The sequence below is a fragment of the Lepidochelys olivacea genome (assembly GCF_965140295.1).
Source record: "Lepidochelys olivacea isolate rLepOli2 genome assembly, chromosome: 3".
NCBI classification, from domain to species: Eukaryota; Metazoa; Chordata; order Testudines; family Cheloniidae; genus Lepidochelys; species Lepidochelys olivacea.
This window is the reverse complement of record NC_140413.1, coordinates 102173326-102194257: the sequence shown is the minus strand read 5'-3', so window position 1 is coordinate 102194257 and position 20932 is coordinate 102173326. Positions and strand designations below refer to the sequence as shown.

The 20932-nt window shown below is 43.2% G+C and overlaps 1 protein-coding gene across 2 annotated transcripts in view; it reads left to right on the top strand.

Annotated features, from left to right (window-relative positions):
- LOC311518769 (MFS-type transporter SLC18B1-like) overlaps positions 1-20926 on the top strand; it is a 29902-nt gene extending 8976 nt beyond the window's left edge. The window contains exons 5-14 of one of the 2 annotated variants that reach the window (XM_084624805.1): positions 8160-8307; positions 10460-10616; positions 12297-12433; positions 13945-14046; positions 15876-15967; positions 17301-17396; positions 18294-18368; positions 19810-19903; positions 20009-20058; positions 20335-20926. In XM_084624805.1, the coding sequence (XP_084480931.1) occupies positions 8160-8307; positions 10460-10616; positions 12297-12433; positions 13945-14046; positions 15876-15967; positions 17301-17396; positions 18294-18368; positions 19810-19903; positions 20009-20058; positions 20335-20401 (1018 nt within the window). In that variant the 3' untranslated portion in view covers positions 20402-20926. The remainder of the gene's footprint in view (positions 1-8159; positions 8308-10459; positions 10617-12296; positions 12434-13944; positions 14047-15875; positions 15968-17300; positions 17397-18293; positions 18369-19809; positions 19904-20008; positions 20059-20334) is intronic. The other variant, XM_084624806.1, reaches the window with a different exon arrangement.
- The last annotated feature ends 6 nt before the right edge of the window (positions 20927-20932 follow it).

The following is a 20932-nucleotide window of genomic DNA, read 5'->3' as shown; positions in this document are numbered from 1 at the left end:
CTAGAGTGGAATATCATAGGATGAATGAATGAAGATTTGACTTCAGCTTCTTTATCATCACTCGTGGCTCAACCCAATCTTTGTGCTATGTTTCCTGGGATGAAAGAAGTAGGAATTTGTCTCTTGCTACTCCCAGTTACAACAGCTACAGCTGAATGTTCTTTTTCTTCATTGAATAGAAATTTTGTGTTCCGAAAGAAGTCACCTTCTACCTGATCATGTGAATGAACTAATGAGCATATCAATGGAAGGACTGGACCTGTGAGAGTCCGCCAAAGATGAACTTCTCAAATGCACTGCATTCATTAACAGAGTTGTGCAAACTTACAACAAGAAATCAAGAAGGATGTAGATGATGTGCTTCATACAAGGCTTGAGTAGCCAACTTTAATTTGTGTGATTTTTTTTTTTTTAAACTTGAGTTAAATCTAATAGAATGGTCGTGAAATATTTTGCAATTTTTACTATGATGCCATACAGCCCACCTTTGCCCTCATGGTCTCGCCCATCGTCAACCCTCACCCACCCTGTAAATTCAAACACTCCAACACCTCCATTTCTGGGGAAAACACTATTCCTGGGGAAAACACTGGCTGTAGCCACTCTAGGCCTTAGTTCATGGAGTATGAAAACTTGACTGTTCATTCCATGGCACTTGACCAGAAGTTGTCTCAGCCTGCCAACACACGCAGTGGAGCCATCTTTGCGTCTACACACTCCCAGCAACTGGAGCCACCGAGAAGGATGAAGCGCCTTTGGAAGAACTTGTCAAGCTTGCACTTTCACGTCATGAGCAGAGCATCTATGAGACACTGGTGGACATCTTGGCAGCCATTTTTGTCCTATCAGAGGGACTTCTTGGAAGGGAAAACAGATGTAGCAGACTCCAACTAGTGGCTGTTGCTCGTGACTCTTGCTGTAGCCACAGATTTCCCATATGTAGATTGGTGTTTCTGGAGCAGGGCCATGAGCATAGACTGGGGGGAATCACATCACCATGCAGACCTGGGATGCCCAGCAGTGGCTCCAGAACTTTCACATGAAGCAGTTGATGTTTGTGCAGCTTTGTCAACCGCTTTACCTGACCCTGCAGTGTCAGGATGCACACATGAGGGAGGCCATGCTGGTCCAGAAGCAGGTTCCTATAGTCATCTGGTAGCTGGCTATCCCTGACTGCTATAGGTCTATAGCTGTCCAGTTTTGTGTTGGCAAATCAGCTGTGTTGGCAGCAGTTTGTGAGGCAGTCAGAACTGTGATTTACTCAAAGGTTAGTGGGCATAAACAAAGTCCCTGAAATAATTGCTGGTGTTGAGAAAATGGGCTTTCCAAAGTGTGATGTGGTCATAGGTGGGACTTGTGCCTTTAGTTTGCCCTCCTCGAGGAGCATTTGAATGCACAAACCACAAAGAATTCTGCTCCATCATTGTGCAGTACCTGGTTGAACACAATGGCCAACTGATGGACTCTAATATGGGCTGTACTGGCAAAGTGTGTAATTCCAGGATTTTCCATAGATTGGGACTTTTCCTTCATGGACAATCTGGGACACTCTTCCCACCAAGTGATGTTGTTATAAATGGGTAACTGTCCCCACTGGGGGACCCTGTGTTGTACCCCCTTTTTGCCATGACATTTAAAACCGTACCCTGAGGTCAGAGCGTCTGGTAAAAGATGGCTAATTACATTCTCAGTAGCTGTAGAATGTGTAGTTGAATGTATTTGGTGGATTGTAATCCTGTTGGCGCTCTTTGCAGAACCATTTGAATGCCAAAGTTACCAAGGCCGTCTGCATTATTGTGACCTGCTGCATTCTGCATAATGTCTGTGAGGACTGAGTTGAGCCATTCCAACAGGAATGGACTCCGGATCCTGCTGGATTGCTTGACTGGTACACACAGCCAAAAAGTGCACCTGTCCTAACTGGAGCAGGATCCCTACATGCAATGGAAATCAGGGATGTTTTTTGTGCCCACATTGTGGGCTTGCACAACCCCAAGGATGAGAGTGAATGTAAGTGCATCATAATATAAACAGTGAGCGAAATACTATCTGTTACGAGATGGGTTCCCTTCACACATCTCACCAGGGATGGTGGTGTGATGGGTTATATCACAGAAACCCCCTTGGGGCTGCCAACTGATGTGCCAAGACTACTTCTGCCTCTGCTTTCGCTGCCAGCGTGGGACTCCAGCACCCTGTCTTGCTAAGCCAGACATGCCAGTCTGCTCCGACACAGACCCAGGATCTGAACCACGTGCCCCAAAGCTACAGCCTTAATTGCAAGCAACTTAAGAAGTGTTCCTGTCTTTAACACTCAGATGCCCAATTCCCAATGGGGTCTAAACCCCCAATAAATCCATTTTACCCTTTATAAAGCTTATACAGGGTAAACTCATAAATTGTTCGCCCTCTATAACACTGATAGAGAGAGATGCACAGCTGCTTGTGTCCGTTCTGCCCACCCCCCGGTATTAGTACATACTCGGGGTTAATTAATAAGTAAAAAGTAACTTTATTAAATACAGAAAGTAGGATTTAAGTGGTTCCAAGTAGTAACAGACAGAACAAAGTGAATTACCAAGCAAAATAAAATAGAACATGCAAGTCTATGTCTAATACAGTAAGAACTCTGAATACAGATAAAGATCTCACCCTTAGAGGACTTCTAGTAAGCTTTCTTTTACAGACTAGACTTCTTCTAGTCTGGGTCCAGCAACCACTCACACCTCCTGTAGTTGCTGCCCTTTGTTCCAGTTTCTTTCAGTTAGCCTCTCCACCCTCAAGGATGTCTCCTTAGCCAGCTGAAGACAAAATGGAGGGGTCTCCCACAGGCTTAAATAGACTTTCTCTTGTGGGTGGAGACTCCCTCCTCTCTCCTATGCAAAGTCCAGCTCCGAGATGGAGTCTCATGGGCAAGTCACCTGTCCATGCATGACTCAGAACTTAAAGGTGGCAGCCATGGTTCACATGCTTGCTTGAACATCCTCAGGTAGATTTCTCATGTGGATTGGAGCCTTACAAGATTCATTGTCCTTTAAGTGTTTCTGGAGTGGGCACCTAATTTGCACATTTCTTTCTCAAGAAGCTGACCAAATGCTCTACTAAGGCTGCTTAGAAATCAAGCCAGTATTCACAACTTCAAATACAAAAAGGATACATGCATACAAATAGGATTAATAGATTCAGTAGATCATAACCTTGACATAGATATGTTACAGGGCATATGTAGCATAAAACATATTCCAGTTAAGTCAATCAGTCATTCAGTCTATATATATAAAAAGCATATTTCCATGGGGTACAAATCATAGGTGGTTCTAATGAATTTGAACTTATGGATGCAGTGGAATATATTGCTGTGCATTATTTATCTTTATTGTATAAAATAGGCATGTGATTTAACCCACTGTTTGTGGATTGCTATGTAGGTCAGCTTTAGTAAAGATAATAAACCGTTCCCATGACTCCACATTTGTGTGGAAATAAAATCACTTTATTTCTAGACATGCATCTAGTAACTGACTACATATAAAACACTCCAAGCTCTGTTTCACTAATTCTTAGTGTCCTGTGTCCCTCTGCTCTTTAGCCCTTCTAGTGTGTGCTGCGTGCACTGGCCTGTGCTGCACCAGAGTAGAGGAGTGAACAGGGTACACTTGTCCTCTCCACGTAATGTTTATTCCTTGTGGCATGGACACCCAATCACAGAATTGTGCAATTCTCTGATATGGTGGCACTGTACCATGGTGGGGACTCATGGAATGGGGTAAAACAGGAGGGGCTGGAGTCATGGAGTTCGCTGTCATGAACACAAGCAGTCTCTCAACCAGTTATTTCTGCTGTACTCTAGTTTCCTCTCTCAAGCGCTGTTCGTGTTCCAGAAATTGCACTGCCAATCTCTCCTCATGCGGTGCAGCCTCTTTTTGCCTGACACCTGGCCATTGGTATTGAAGTTGCTGGCTGGCCTTATTCAGGATCTCCATCATTCTTTATGTACCTGTTTTATTGACAGATAGGAGTGTGCCCCCTTCACAAGGCTCATGGTTGGCTATGGTAGCCCTGCAGGGGTGGAAGGGCATGCCAAGCCTAATGAAAGAACACATTATTGTCAGAGTATTTATTTAAAAAAAAAAAGTAAGTTTTTGACTTCATCTGTAGCATCTGGAATCTCAAGATCAAAAACTGATACTCTGGTTTATTATATTTAGATAACGTTAAGTTCTCAGACACTACTGAGAGTTGAGCAGAGCAGAAAGCAGTCACATGTTATGGTAAAGTCCAATTTACAAGATCAATTTAAATTATAAAATTACAGACCATTTTCCCCTTATGGGTGTCGGGGAGGAGACCACTTACCATGGATTACTCTGCTTGTTTTTGCAATTCTCTTAGGCTGTCTACTTTTAGGAGGACATAACACTTCTGGCAATTCCTGAATGTCAAAGGGATCTTGTGTTCCAAGCTACTGGAGGCAAGCCAGCTGTATATGCTAAAGAGCTTTTAGGCTTATGGTCACTGACCAGCAATCTACAAGAGGAGGGGGCTAGTGACCTACAGAGGAGCCCTAATTAATAACCTTTCCCCTGAAATGTGACCACCCAATTGGAGTTCCTGCTTCAAGAAAGTTTGCAAATGGGATTGAGTGAAAAGTCATGAGCAAATAAACAGGATGCTGTTATCCTGCAGATGTATTACAGCCCACCCAGAAAGCACCCTGCATTCAGGCAGTGACCCTGGTGCAAGCTTGGATTTACAATACAACCCCTATGGACTACATACTGGATGACTTGGACTCCTAATACAGCATCCATGGAGCGTATAGACACCCCAGGACAGGACAGACTTATAATAGGATATACATCACTTAAATAACATCCCCTTTCCCCTGGGATCGTACTTATGTAACAAGGGACTTCAAAGCGTCCCCCTCTCCTCCAACTCATCATATGGCACCCATGGACGACATACAACTCCCCCAGCATATTTCAGAGTATTAATAAGGCTCTGGGAGGGAGTTTGGGGGCGGGGTGTGGGAGGAGGGAGAGGGTTGCAGGCTCTGGGAGGGTGTTTGGGGGCTGTGGGGTGTATGGGGGAAGGGGGTGTAGGCTCTGGGAGAGGGTCGGGGGGGTGCGGTGCTTAGCTGGGGCTCCAAGGCAGGGCAGGCTGCCGCCCCCCAGGTACCGTCCCCGCAGCTTCCCATTGGCCGCGGGGGCAGCACGAGGAGGCACAGCCCTGCCCCGCCCTGGGGCAGCAGGGAGGAGCTGGCAGCCACATGGAGTGAGCAGGCAGGAAGCCGCTCAGCTCCGCTGTACTGCCAGTGATGGGTGGGGCCCCAGGGCATTTTAAATCGCCCAGGGGACATGCATGGGGGGTGGGGGGCTGGGGGAGCACCGGGGGTGGTATGTGGGGCCAAGGGAGAGATCTGGCGCCAAAATTGCTGGAGCCCCGTGGGCCACATTGGGGAGGTTCTTGGGCCGCAGATGGCCTGCGGGCCGGGAGTTTGAGACCCCTGGTTCTGGCAGGCCTTCCATCATTAGTTGATACAGTATATGCTGCTACCCCTGGCTTGTAATAATAATTTTTACTAAGGCATAAGCTGAAAATCTATCCTATCCGTATATTAATAACAAACATGGGGTCAGAAACTTACCAGGCTCTGGCACTACTGCCTTCTCTGCATTTGCTGCTGCGGGCTGTTCCTCTGGGCTGTCCTCAAACAGCATCTCTGAATGTGCTCTGTCTGCTCTGGGAGCAAAGCCTCTTCAGAGACCATTGTAAGTACCAGAGAGTCACTGCCTGAGCTTAATCCAGTGGCTGCTGGCTCTCCTTTGATGCTGCCTGAGACTTGGGGGTTGTACGGATTGTCAGGTACCACCATGGGCTCAGTGGTCAGCGCAGCTCCCTTTATCCTGCCAAATGCCTCATAGAAGAGGCAGGGAGTTCCCAGAGGTGTGGCTGTCATCTCTGACTTTGCTGTAGTTGGTCTTGAGCTGATTGATTCTCTCTCTGCATTGACCAGCAGTCTGGGGGCTCCCCAACACCACACACTTCCTCAACATTTCCTGGTACACATGATCATTTCTGGTACTCTTGATGAAGTCAGACATCTTGTTCATCTCACACCAGAAATTAACCAGAATCTGACTGTGTTCCTGAGGCCACCTAACAGTGCACGTGGTGTGGGGCTTGTTGTGATAATTGGGCCTACAAATTTACCCTAATTGTGAGTTTGAACTGTAAAAAGTGAGTGTAAATTCATATGATGTCACAGTAACCTATTCTAACAATGTTGTAACGAGTGCAAGAGAACCAGTCAAAGGAGCTCTAGTAGCCTAAACCACAGAGGCCCCACTGATATAATTCAAAGACTGTTGAAACTGTGCTTGGCTTATGAACGGGAGATGTGAAGTTAATATACCAAAATTCAGATATTAGGACTAATTGGTGAACAAAATAATAAGGGTAGAGGCTATTCTGCCCATCACTCCCTTTTTGGGGTCCTTAATTTTGTGTGTGTGTGTGGGGAAAGTCTGAAACAACAAAAATACAGACAAACTACTGCAGTGAGCTTCACCATCATAGCTGTTCCTCCTCCCCCATCATTTTCTGGGGCGCTTGGCCTTCCTGATCCTGATCCTGAGAGGTGTCCTGACTAGAATGGGCCGAGAGAGAGGGACCCAGTTGACATCGCCACCCCTGCCAGCTCCAGCTGAATCCCAAACACCACCTGGGATGATCTTTGATACGATCGAAGAGACTGTCAAACAAGGGGCCTTTTTCTTCTAAAATTGGACTTCAGCAACAACATTGAGCTGAGATGGCTGGAGATTTCCTCACTGCTGCAGTTGAAGTCCAATTTTAGAAGAAAAAGGCCCCTTGTTTGATAGTCTCTTCGATGGTATCAAGGACCGTAATGACTGTCCGTTTGGGGAAAAGAGAAGAGGTTAGGTGAGAAGGTTTGGAGATTTCCTAACTTTTTCTCTTTTCCCCCCCAAAAGGACGGTTATTACTGTCTTTAATACCGTCAAAGAGACTCAAACAACATGGGGTTTATTTTTCTTCTGAAAACTCTCTACAGGGAAAGAGGACAAGGGATGTTTAAATGAAAGCCTTATTTAATATTTTACATTTCAGGTGCTTTAACTGTTTTTTAACTTTTTTGTATCTTTAACAAAAGGTTAAAAGGATATTTAATGATGTGTTTGCTATGGTGCTAAGGAGGGTGAAGTCTCTGTATCTCAAGTCCCACACCTTGTTTTATGCTATTTAATGTTAAATAGTGACTGGGTTATGCTAAAACCTTTGGCTGATTTATTCCATGTATATTAATACAACCAACTGCTTCTTGGTGCTGGGCATAGTGAACACAGGATATGGTTGAACCCAGTTCAACGGTCAGCATGGAAAGGAAGGATTGCTTCCAAGGCCTGGGAACTGAGTGGTAGTTTTGGACACGAAGGTCTGAGAAACACATGCCCAGAGGATTGTGGTACAGTGGTGACAGACTCCTTGGCCACAAGTCTAGGGACCCAGGATTGAGCTGCATCCATGCTGCAAAAAGACAGGGCTTGGACCTCAATCATAGCAGGGCTTGGGCTAACTCTCACCCCACCCCACCACACACAATCCCACTTGGTGGGTCCTAAGACCCAGGTCCTGAGAGCTTACTGACTCAAGTCAGAATATTTTTGTGTGGATGGTAGAGAAGAATGGGGTAAGGACTCAAGACTGGGTCTGAGGCTGGGTTTATAATGCAGTGTTAGGCATAACCAGAGATACTGGAGCTTCAAATATATACTGGTCATAAGCAGATACAAAAAAGCTGGAGTCCCTAAGCAAGGTCCAGAGGCAGCACCTTCCACAGCAACTGGGAGTGAAAGTGATGAGCTTCTTACCAGGACTTTGGATCTAGTCTCTGATGTGAAGAGAGCCTACATTGGCTGCTTGATGTCTAAACTTTTCAGGTTCTTTCTTTATATGATGATATACATATGTGATAGGTAGGTAAAAGAGATTCCCATTTGACAGAGGGCAAGTGACTTGCCCTGTGCTTTGACCACTGGACCATGCTGTCTCTAGAAGAAGTTTACCTTACAGTTGTATTTTAAGGATTTTGGTTTTTATTTTGCTAAATTTCATTTGTTTCCTTGTTCTTTCAGTCTTTTGGACAGAGCACCTGATGGGCCAGTATTCATTGGTTTGTGTTTTCTGGTTAGAGCGATGGATGCCATAGGCTTTGCTGCAGCAGCGACAGCTTCATTTTCTGTTCTTGCAAAGGCTTTTCCCAATAACATAGCTACAGTAATGGTATGTACAGAACTACACATTATGGAAGAACGTCCAGAATAAAAATGTTTTAATGACTCTCCTACATCTTTATGCATTTTGCACTGTAACCATACAGCTGGTGTCAAGGGTCTACCATATGCTCCTCCAGCTTAAAAAAAACCCAAACAACCCCTCAAACAAAAATCTCTAATTTAAATTAAAATGCTATATGCCTGAAGGAATAAACATGCTTCGGGTGCAACACAAGTGATGCAGGTCCTGGAACAATGGAAGGAATGAGGATGGAAAACTGAGCTCATTCAGTAACTTATGCAGGAGTATTAGAAAATAAGTCGTCATGACTTTCTGAGGATTAGTTGAGGAGGGATTTTTAATATATTCTTCTTGTGATCCATTTGCCAGTGTTGTTTGAAACATGGGTAGGATACTTACAACGTACAACTCAAAAGCTTTTGAGATTAAGTGGTGCGTTTTTAGTCTTCATGAAAACTGAATTCCGTATGGCATATGACCTAACCCGACAAAGGGAAATGGCCTGGCTTATCATTTGACAAGATCAAATCTTCTATTTCCCTATCCAAGGCCTTAGGTCATGAAGGTACTTAAAGATGGACTTGTTGAACTAGGGCCTCTGGCACCTGTCAGTCTTGTTCCGCCATGAGAGATAACAGAGAATGGCATATGTGATGTCTGTGAAAAATAACTAGAATCATCGTTTCCTGTGTTAGCAGCTAGACTCACAGAAGTAGACTGCCACACAGACATTACAGCATTGTGACATTAAAAAAAGTGAGCCCCCTTATTTAAACAAATTCAACTACCTGAAAGGGGGTTCCAAAGAGGATGGATCTAGACTGTTCTCAGTGGTAGCTGATGACAGAACAAGGAGCAATGGTCTCAAGTTGCAGTGCGGGAGGTTTAGGTTGGATGTTAGAAAAAACTTTTTCACTAGGACGGTGGTGAAACACTGGAATTTGTTACCTTGGGAGGTGGTGGAATCTCTTTCCTTAGATGTTTTTAAGGTCAGGCTTGACAAAGCCGTGGCTGGGATGATTTAGTTGGGGATCGGTCCTACTTTGAGCAGGGGATTGGACTAGATGACCTCCTGAGGTCCCTTCCAACCCCGATATTCTATGATTCTATGAAATTAACTCAAAAGAGAACAAGGGGAGACTTAAGTCTGGCATACATTTAAATTTTATCAGGATTTTAATTATGGGCAGCTTCCTGCCTGCTCGATCCACGTGGCTTTTTTACATCAAAAATAGGTATACTGGTAAAACCCCTCGTGTGGATACAGGTATACTAGTGTAAAGGTGATTTCTACCTGTGTAATTATTCTTCTTCCTGCAAAGGAATAATTATACTGGTGAAAGCACTACCCATATAGTGCAAGCAGTACATCTTTCTAGTGTAGACATGCCCTTATGTGAGCTTTCTTGTCACTGTTCTATCACTTCCCAGTGGATATTATGGCTAAATACTCTTTTTCAGGAAAATTTATTGGTCTAGATATAAGCTGATCAAATAATGTAACGTATGTTGGCAATGGGGACTAATGGTACTACAACAGGAGGAGATGAAGTCCATGTAGGCCCTCTTCATACTGTTCTTTGAGGTCACATCCGATAAAAGAATCCAAACTTAATGGGTCAAACATATCTCTGTTGTAACTTGATGGACTTCATTAGATAGTTGCAGGGGCTAAACTTGACCAATTGTATGTAGGTAGAAAAGTTATTTAACTTAAGGCATCTTTCACCCAAGCCCCAAAGAGGTGACTTAATGATAATTCACTGCAATATGCTTACTAAGTTCTCCCCTTCAGGTTCTAATGTAATTTTGTATTTGGGAAGTGTAGTCACTTCATTGCTGGCATCCCTGCAGATGTACTGGGTATATGGAACATCACAGGAACTGGGGACATTAGGCGGCATGTGAGTGGCTAAGACTGAAAAAGTAAGAAGAACACTTGGTCTTCCTCTTAAAAGCTCACTTAGCTTTTATCCAGACAATTTTTCAGACTCCCTTTGCTGTACTTGCATGTAAAGATTTTTGTTTATGGCTATGATTTGTTCTAGCTCTTGATCAATGACAGAGCCTAGCTTCTATCTACTAACCTTTGTTCTCTCTCTCTCCTTCTCCCCCTTCTTCCCCACCCCCTCCTTAGGGCAGCCTTGAAATTTTTACAGGGCTTGGATTAGTGCTGGGCCCACCTGTAGGTGGTTTTTTGTATCAGTCCTTTGGCTATGAAATCCCTTTCATAGTGCTAGGATGCTTAGTGCTGATCCTGGTGCCTCTGAACGTGTACCTCTTACCAAAATACGGTAGGCTCTTTTCCTTCCTCTTCCTTTGGTCAATATTTCAAATTTGAGATGGATGGATAGATACATACTCTACATACATGAGGAATTAAAGGGTTTTACTAGCTATCCTTATGAGATCCCTGGAGCTCGTTGAAGCACAAGACCTCTGTGGCAAAACTGCAACTGATTTTAATGGTGCAGGATCAGGTCCTTGTTGAACATAACTAAAAATCATGGATGCACATGGCTTGGAATGAATCTCCTTTCTTGTGTCCATCCCCATAAATACTAGCTTTCTCTGTTGCATTGAACCGAAGTGAGATTTTTCTACATGATGTCTCTCTTTGGGACTTTTAAACAATAAGTTGTCTTAGGGTACGTCTACACTGAAAAACAAACCCCACAGTGGCGAGTCTCAGAGCCTGGATCAACTGACTTGGGCTCATGCTACTGGGCTAAAAATAGCAGTGTAGATGTTCCCGCTTAGATTGGAGCCTGGGCTCTGAAACCCATGGAGGGTCTCAGAGTCCCCACTCCTGCCTGAGCAGGAACGTCTACACTGCTATTTTTAGCCTAGTAGCACAAGTTCAAGTAGTTGACCAAGCCTCTGAGACTTGCCATTGTGGGTCTTTTTTGCAGCATAGATGCATGCTTTGCCTCACCATGCTACTGAGCAAGTTGGAGGCTTACAGTACCGAGGACAAAGGGATTCCTATGTATTGCATTCCACGATGCAAGATACATTGCACATGTGGAAGAGAATCCAGCTGCATGCATGTTGTGATTGCATTTCATTAGATCAAGTTTGGATGGCCTAGTTTTGGGGAGAAAAAGGTAGCTGGGAGGGATCAGTAGATGTAGCATAAACAGCCTATGTTAAGATAGTCGTCATATTGCTGGAGGATGAAACAAATGGAAGAGTACAGGTGTGATAACATTGGAGGATAAGAGGAACTGCATAGCTAAAGACTCTAATCTTTTTAGAAAGCCCCAAAGGGGGAGGATGGCAACTATGACAAATCACAGGAGAGGAAGCACCACCTATATATATGAGTCTGTATCCTGCTAACTACTGTTAGATGAAATACACCGGTTAACCATTTGTCTGACTTCGGAAGATGCTTATAGCTTGGATATAAATACTCTGAATTATGCAACTTTGGAATTTTGCAGTGTGGAAGTCCATTGTACAAAGAGCAATAGGCTCTGATCTTGTAGATTATAATGCATGTGAGTAGCAGTCTCATTGTACGCACAATGAGACCATACACATATTGAAGTGTATGCAGGATCAGGCCCATGGAGCATAATTTAGAAATGTAAAACATCGCAATGGCACCTGAAAAGTGGTTGCATTTCTTATATTTGTCTATTCTATCATCTTAGTCACTCAATAAGCACTTGTCCAATTACTTCATTCTAAACTGAAAGTGTTAAGTAGGAAAATTTAAGTTCCGATTGCTTTCTTCATTTGTCTAGTTTCCAAGCTGGAGGCTAAAAAAAAATTCTGGTCTTGTAACAATGTCCCAGGATGACCTGTAACATTCTAAATTTTGCTTCAATTTGTGTATGAGAGGACTACCTTCAAAGCAGTGGGAGAGGGAGAATACTGAATCTCAGAAGCAAGAAAGTGGGTTATAAGCATATCAAATTAAACACAATCCATGTACCAAAGAACAGTTTCTTTTCTTTTTTAAACAGATGCAGTCGCTACCAAGGACTCGTTCTGGATGCTCATTACTCTGCCAAAAGTTGTACTTCTCTGTTTTACTATATTTTCACTAAGTGCATGTTTAGGCTTTCTGGATCCCACTATGTCACTGTTCGTTTCAGAGAAGGTGAGTCATCTTAATGTGTAAGAGATGGGTTAATGACTTCAGCAGTATGGAGTACTTTAATCCAAATATTTTAAAATCAATGTTTTAATAAATCCTATTCTATCAAATGTGCTTATTGTCCGTGTTATCTGAGCCTGATATTGTATTGCTGATTCTTACCCGTTTCCTGTCTCTGGCTAGGTATGTACAGATAATGCATGTGAATGTCAGGGGGTTCACTTGCATTTGATTGAGTAAGAAGAGTATTTTCAGACTTTGCAATAGCTGCCATTCTGGAATATTTGAACTGACTGAACTCCTTAAATATAAATTTATGAATTGTTGATGGCATTGTAGCATTGGCCTATAAAACTAGGGAAAGTCAAATGGCAAGTGAACAAAACTCTACGACATTCTAACTTACTTAAGAATGGTCATACTGGGTCAGACCAAAGGTCCATCTAGTCCAGTATCCTGTCTTCCGACGGTGGTCAATGTCAGCTGCCCCAGAGGGAATGAACAGAACAGGTAATCATCAAGTGATCCACACCCTGTCACCCATTCCCAGCTTCTGGCAAACAGAGCCTAGGGACACCATCCCTGCCTATCCTGGCTAATAGATATTGATGGGCCTATCCTCCATGAGTTTATCTAGTTCTTTTTTGAACCCTGTTATAGTCTTGGCCTTCACAACATCCTCTGGCAAAGAGTTCCACAGGTTGACAGTACGTTGTGTGAAGAAATACTTCCTTTTGTTCGTTTTAAACCTGCTGCCCATTAATTTCATTTGATGACCTCTAGTTCTTGTGTTATTTACTCCTTCTCATAACACTTCCTTATTTACTTTCTCCATACCAGTCATGATATCCCCCTCCCCCTTAGTCATCTCTTTTCCAAGATGAAAAATCCCAATCTTATTACTTTCTCCTCATATGGAAGCCATTCCGTACCCCTCATCATTTTTGTTGCCCTCAGAATGCTTCTCATTCTGTGGTTGCAGCTACAGGGAGACGCCTTTCCTCTCTTTTCCCCATTCACTGTGCTGAATATCTTTTCGTCTGACTTTTTAGAAAAATCAAATCTTTGGCTTTTAAACGGCGGGGAAAAAAGTATTTTCAAGGCAAGTCATGCTGTAAAATAAATGCACCAAATAAGAAGCTATAAATACATAGTATTCTACTAACTGTTAGCAAAACTAAAAATTGAAGGTGTAAATGCAAGAATTACTTAATACCAATCTCTGAGATTTAGACTTCAAACAGCCTAGATTAAGTGTCAGCATTCTGGATTGGGGGCAAATCTGTTTCCTTTTGAGATTAGACTTGAACTGTGTATATCAGTGGAGTGATGGAACCTGATGAACTGAAGATATTTGGGATAGGGGAGGGAATTGAAAATCTACAGCTGATATCCAAGTATTGAAAAATACAAAATAGGAAAAAGAATGATGACTTCAGCCACTTAACTTAAAATGTGATGATAATGGAATACTTTGCTAATTCCATGCTTTTTGTAAAAAATTTATTTTACAGTTCAAATTACCAGCTGGTTATGTGGGGTTAGTATTCCTAGGTTTGGCACTCTCCTACGCCCTGTCTTCACCATTGCTTGGGTTTCTAAGTGATAAAATGCCGGTAAGTACAATCTCTAATTGCTTGTATGGTGTCCTATGTCCATGGCTAATTTAAATATGCAAAGTAAAAAAAAACAGAGATGTCTCTATTCTGAAGTCCTAGACCCAGACCCCCATTCTGCACAGGGCCTTCACACCTGCACTGAATCCCATTTTCCTCAAGTCAATAGAACTTTAAAAGGGCTCACCTGCATGGATCCCTTTGCAGGCTTGGGTGCTATAATAAATCCATACACTTGTCCATCTTGTTTACTGTATGTATGTTGTAGCTGGTATAGAGCAGGATTTTAGGTGGGTGAATACCTCTGACTCACTATTTCAAGTAGAGCTGGTGGCAGGAGATTATGGGGCAGTGAACAAACTATCATGACATTGTCTTTTTCCTCTCAGAAAAATGTTTTGGCCCACTGTATCTTCACATTCTTAGTAACAGTCTCACTGTATGAATATATTTCAAATGAGCTCAAGATATGTGCACGGTGTAGGACAAGGGTTGCCAACCTGTGGCTCTGGAGCCACATGCAGCTCTTCAGAAGTTTAATATGCGGCTCCTTGTCTAGGCACCGACTCTGGGGTTGGAGCTACAGGCGCGAACTTTTCAATGTGCCGGGGGTGCTCACTGCTCAAACCCTGGCTCTGCCCCCACTCCACCCCTTCCCACCCCCTCCCCGGAGCCTGCAGTGGCTGTGCTCCTCCTCCCCTGAGCCTCCTGCACTCCACAAAACAGCTGATCAGGGGGTGCGGGGAGGGAAGGGGGAGGTGCTGGTGGGTGGGAGGCGCTGGGACCAGGGTGGGGGAGCTGATGGTGGTCTGCTGACGTATTACTGTGGCTCTTTGGCAATGTACATTGGTAAATTCGGCTCCTTCTCAGGCTCAGGTTGGCCACCCCTGGTGTAGGAGATTTTGGTGACAGCCTTTTACCTTTGGAGATCCTTATCCAGGCCTTACCTGATCACAAGTGAAAATGTGTCCACTGTTTTTTGATATAGTGCAGATCACTTTTTTACTACTTTTGGCTGTCGCTAATTGGCTGAGGAAAATAGGAAAAGCAGAAGCATTGTATGCCCAAAATGAGGGTGCATTGTCAACTTTCACTTGACAGTAGTGAGAGCCATTAATCTCACATCAGCATCACATGTACACTTTTACTTGTTTCATTTATGCTGCAGAAAAGTAGGACTTGAATCATTCTGCTTGTGGAACCCAAGCTTTGGGCCCCTGGTAGCAGAGTCTGCTTGGAATGGGGGCCCAGTGGCTTGAGATGCCCTCACCTCCTGAAAGCCTCCTGATACTATCTGCATAGTATGGAGCAATTGCCAGGGAGTGGGCATGACCTAGGAAGTGTACTGATCACTGCTTCTCCCATGCTTCTCCTTCTGGCAGAGGTCCTGTGGAGCCCCAGTTATAATGTAAAACAGCTTTCCCCAGTGGCCACTTCTAACAGCTGATTTTAGGGGGTCTGAGGTAGTCAAGCTAAACTCTAAATTCCTCTCTGGTACCTGTCATAACTACAGCATGTTCTTACACTGGGAATAGGCAATACTGTGGCACCATAACTAATGTTGAGTTTAATGACCTGTCCTGTGATATGGGGGAGAGAATATTAATTTCCCCCAGACAATTATTCTAAATCCCTCTCTCCACTTCACCGTGTGAGGTATGAGCTGCTTCTGAAGGAAGGGAAATGCATCTGAATGAGTTTCAAGTATCTTCCTTTCTCTGGTGGTCCAGAAGCACCTTAACCAAATTATTTTTGCGTATGTGCTAGCTTAACAGATAAGAGTTTGGTTGGGTTTGGATTTCTTCAGACCTTTGATTTCTCTTTCACAGCACCTAAGGAAATGGTTGTTGGTCTTTGGGGGCTTACTGACAGCACTGTCCTTTTTCCTGTTAGGACCTGCTCCCATCTTGCACATTGAAAGGTACAGTTTACTGCCTTTTATCTCTATCTAATACTTGTTAACTGAGCCTCTTCAGAGTTGTATCTGCTCACTTTAGTCTGTGTGTAGGGTGGAGAATAATAAAGTTTAGTTTTCTTATTACTGGTAAGTTCTCCAGGACCAACATAGCTGTGGGAGAGCAAAGTGATTTATTTTGTGGCTTATGCACCTTAAGAACTAACTATGGCTATGCCTTCACTGGGGGGAGAGAATCCCACTGAGAGGCCATCTTGATGTAATATCCAAGGGGAAACAGGTAATGTGTTTTTTGACCTCAGTGTAGCTAGGTGGGGTATAGGCTATAGCCTGCATTTGGTATTTACCTCAACTAGCTACACTGAGGTAAAAAAACTACAGTGCCTGTCTCTCCCTGGATATTTGACATTTGAAATGCCTCTCAATGGAAAATCATTGGCAAAAAAATGTGAAGACCATCTGCATTTTTTTTGTAAAGCCACCTGTCCTAGCCCTCTTATCTGCAAATGACATACTCTGTTACATCTGTGAAACAACACTGATGGCCAGGGTTGCTAAGATGTAGAGCCTTTTTTCCCTAACTTTTGAAGAAGAACATAACCAATTTCAAACATTTGTGGGCGGAGGGGTGAATGGAGGAAAAATCTCAGGAAACTAGCTTGGGGCTTGTCACCACTTACCGGGCGATTGATACGTGGCAGTCGATCCACTGGGTTTTCGATTTAGCGGGTCTAGTGAAGACCCACTAAATTGACCACTGATCGCTCTCCCGTCGACTCCGGTACTCCATCAGAGTGAGAAACATAAGGTAAGTCGACAGGAGAGTTTCTCCTGTCGACCGAGCATGGTGTAGACACCACAATAAGTAGGTTATTCATGTAGCTGGAGTTGTGTAACTTAGGTTGACTTAACTCCATAGTGTAGACCTGCCCTTATAAGGTTTTTTCCCCTCCTCTATAATTACACTGGTGTAACTTGAATTTAACAATCCCAGAATGAATTTGCAGGGTCAGCAGTTGGTAAAACCATTCTGTGTTTATAAACTGAACTTCTTGCATAAGGAAATCATTGATGCAATGAACATGGAATCACAGAATTCTTTATTTTTCACAAAGTCCATTTTTCAGACTGGAGCTGCACTCTTAAGAAATCTCTTCTGTCAAAATATGTAGAAGAATTTACTAGGTAATTTTAAAATGAATATTACAGCTAATGATGCTTTGAAGGGAAAACTAGTCTCTTTGAATCATGGAGAGCTGGTGTAACAGTCCTAAATAATGAAAATAAGGCTTTATTTGAAAGGAATGGTATAAAATTTCTTCAAATGCTTATTTTGCAGCAAACTCTGGATGTTTGTCCTAATGCTGATTTTGATTGGCTTTTCCCTTGGGATGTCTGCTATCCCACTGTTCCCTGAGATGCTCCATTGTGTTTAGTAAGTAATCCTGTCCATCACAACTTTAATTATTACTACTACTGGAAGCTGTTCAAACAATTTTCAACCACCATTTCATTCTCTGAGTGGGAGAAAGTAATTAATTGTTGGTCTGAGCCTGAGACGTTGGGTAAAACTTTCAAAAGAGCCTAAGTCACTTTTTCAAGTGTCTTTCTTTTTTTTAAAAAAAAAAAAAGAGGAGGAGAGATCTGGGGTTCTATATCACTTAAGCACTTTTGATTTTTACATATTGGTAAGGGGGTGTAATGGCCTCATTAGAGTCATAGGGTCCAGGTGGTTTTGGTGGTTTGCATAGCAGGCCACAAGACTGATGTGTATATATTTATTAAAGGGACTTTTATTTCAGGTCATTGGAAGGGTTAATATCCAGCAAATATCATTAGCTCTCTGGGAGACCCCACAGCAACAATTCTATCCGCAGGCGTCAGGATTACTTAAAATACAGTTTCCCGTCTCTCATGCTGCTTGGCCATAGTGGGTTGAGGTCCTCTTGGTTCCATGTTTAGCCAAAATGCATTTCTCCTTGGAACCAAGGGCTTTCCCCTTTTTCAGACCCATCTGTCAGCTTTCCTTCTCCTGTGCCCCACAAGACTCACTGTGTATGACTTGGAAATCCAGTTATCACACTGCCAATGGGGATGACACTGTAGTGCTGGAAATTTCACGTAGCATTGTCCTTACCTTCCTTCTCCCAGGGAGGTGGTGCCAGATGGCTTAATAGGCAAGATATGGGGCAGAAAGCTGTGGATCCTCCTTGGAGAGAGGCTTCTCTGTGCTGGATGCACTTGTGTTCACGTTAATGTATTTTCCAGTCATGGAGCACTTTAAAAGGCAAGTCGTGTGCCTAGTGGAAATAACCTGTCTGTCTTTCTCCAGTGAGAATGGATTCGAGGAGGGGTTAAGTGTGTTAGGACTGGTGTCTGGGCTCTTCAGTGCAATGTGGTCACTTGGGTAGGTACACAGTCACTGTCTATAAACTTCTTTTGTATTTTGGTCATAAAGTTGTTGGGCTGCTTAAATGTGTAAAAAGGCCTGCTTGCCCTGTAGTGCCCCCTGCTGGCCAAATATGGCTCTTCAATGTCCTGCCTCAGTTTCCTCAGCTCTCAGGGCCCCCTCAGAATGCCACACGTTTGGGTAGCATTTACCAGGATTTTAGTCTGCCCCACTTTATCATCCGTATTGGCAGCTGATGGGATTCTGTCTTCTGAGTGACTGAAATGCTCGCTATCCTGCTTAGTGCTGGACCGTTGAGAACAATGCTGGGAGTTCATCAACAGCCTGGTGGACATAGTACAGATACGTGCAGTTCATGGTCACCCACACCAGTTCTCTCCTGTTACTAAATACGTCTTTAAGTTGTGTACATTGAAGCAGCTTTTTGAAACTGTCTCTACTTCACAGTTCTAATAAGGGCATCACAGCATGGGTGGGTTATAAACCCCTGACAATAACTAGGCCGCTGGTGTTTTGTGACGAGTGTTGGCTACACAAATGATAACTGTTTCAGTGCTAGAGTGTACTTCCCCCATCTGTTTGTATCTATCTGTCATGTCAGCTTACGCTTAAATTTGAAGCTGTTAGCAGTGGCATTGCGGCCACTTCGTATAGTGGGGGTGTTGAGAACCATTGAACAAAACTGTAAAACCTGTATAAGATGGAAACCACTTCAAGCCAGGGGGTGCTGCTGCACCACCAGTGCTCCTAGTTCCAGCACCTCTGGGTCTTTGGTGCAGAGACCATCTATGAAGGGGGCCTAACACAGTGGGTCTGGCTCTCTAGGGACTGCATCAATACAAGTAATAAAAAATATTAATGTATCAACTCAGTCTTGGACAGTGAAACTAAACTGAGTTACCTCCCTCTCTGTTTTCCATTAACTTCACAAGAAGTGAAGTCAATTGTAAACAGCCAGTAACGTTGTGCGACTGCATGAGAATGACACTGCACCGTACTTTCAGTACTGTACTAGTCACATTGAAGTCGGTGACCCTGGTAAGATGCTCAGCACCCCAGAAAACTGGGCACCTGTATAAACAGGTTAATTTTAAACACAAGGCCCCACTCCTGCATTAAGTTCTAGCACAAGCCTCTGCACAGTCCCATTGAGATCAGCGGGGCTCTGCATGAGCTCAGGAGTTTGAAAACAGAGGCTTGTTTTTATTTTGAGTGGCTTTTTTTCCCGTCCACTAAATCTGAGTTTGGTGCATGGACTACAGTGACAGAGTCCCTGTGTCAATTACCTCTTGTGCTGTACCGGGGCAACCCTGTGCCATCTGTACATTAGCTATAGATCTGAAACCTCTTGTCTCAACATATTGTAATAAAAACTCTTACCTGTGACCTTTGCAATCTGTTCTTTGAGGTACCCATACTTCTTCTCTGATATTTTTAGAGCTTTTGTAGGACCAACATTAGGTGGATTCCTAAATGAGAGGCTGGGGTTTGAATGGGCTGCTACCATACAAGGAGGATGGGCGTTACTAAGTGTAAGTAAAGCTAGCATTCTTGCTTGTTGCTTTTATTGCAGACTGCAACTGTAAAATATAACACAAATATGACAACTGTAATAATTGGTGGCCCTTTCTTTAAAGGGACTAGCTATTGGAATATTCTATATCCTAGAGGCCTCACGAAAAGGAAGGTACTGTGGGACTTTTACATCCATTTCAAACCAGTTTTAAAAGGTTTTCATTAAGGAAAATATAGATTCCCCCCTCCCCCCCCCACCATACTTCTGTTTCTTCACACAATCAGCCTAGTAATGAGAGACTTTAAACATTTCTGGGGGCACAGAATGCACTTCCATTTGTTTTGGGTTTTTTGTTTGTTTGTTAAATAATGCTAGCATTATATATGCAAAAGTATCCAGAAGCTCTGTCAAACTGTTTCCTTTTTCCTTCCTTGCCTTCTTGAACAGATCCAATTTGCAGACCCCTCTGGGCACAAATGAAGAAAGCGTTCACCTATTGGCTAGTGAGACATAGCCAGGAATACTTCTGGATCAGCATTTTTTTTTATTTTTTTTTTAAAGTGAATTTAGTGGACTTAACACCCAAACACATTGTTGCATAATTCTAGAGCTGGGAGAGCCACTTCCCATAATGCATAACGTGGATTATTTGTAATTGCAACATATTGCCACATTGCTATTCTGGTGCTCTATTTAAATACTGCATGCCTTTCTTTTGGATGTTCCTGCTGTGGATTGGTTGAACTGGTAAATCAGATGTCAGCCTGCTTCTGTGTTCACAGTACAGTGCACTGAAGAGAGATTTTTACACAATGTGAAAGAACTATGTTTCAGAGTGTTCTGTTCCTGTACTTGAATCTGCTAGGGACAAACCCAGACAGTCTGTCACTACCATGTTTTATTGTAATGTGTGTTTTCCTTTTTCTAAAAGGAAGTTAATGGTTAAAATATATCTGATAACATTAGATGTTCAAAGGGAATGTGAAACAGTGAGCATAATGCTCTGTTAAATAAAACCAGGTAACTTCTTATTTCTAAATTCAGT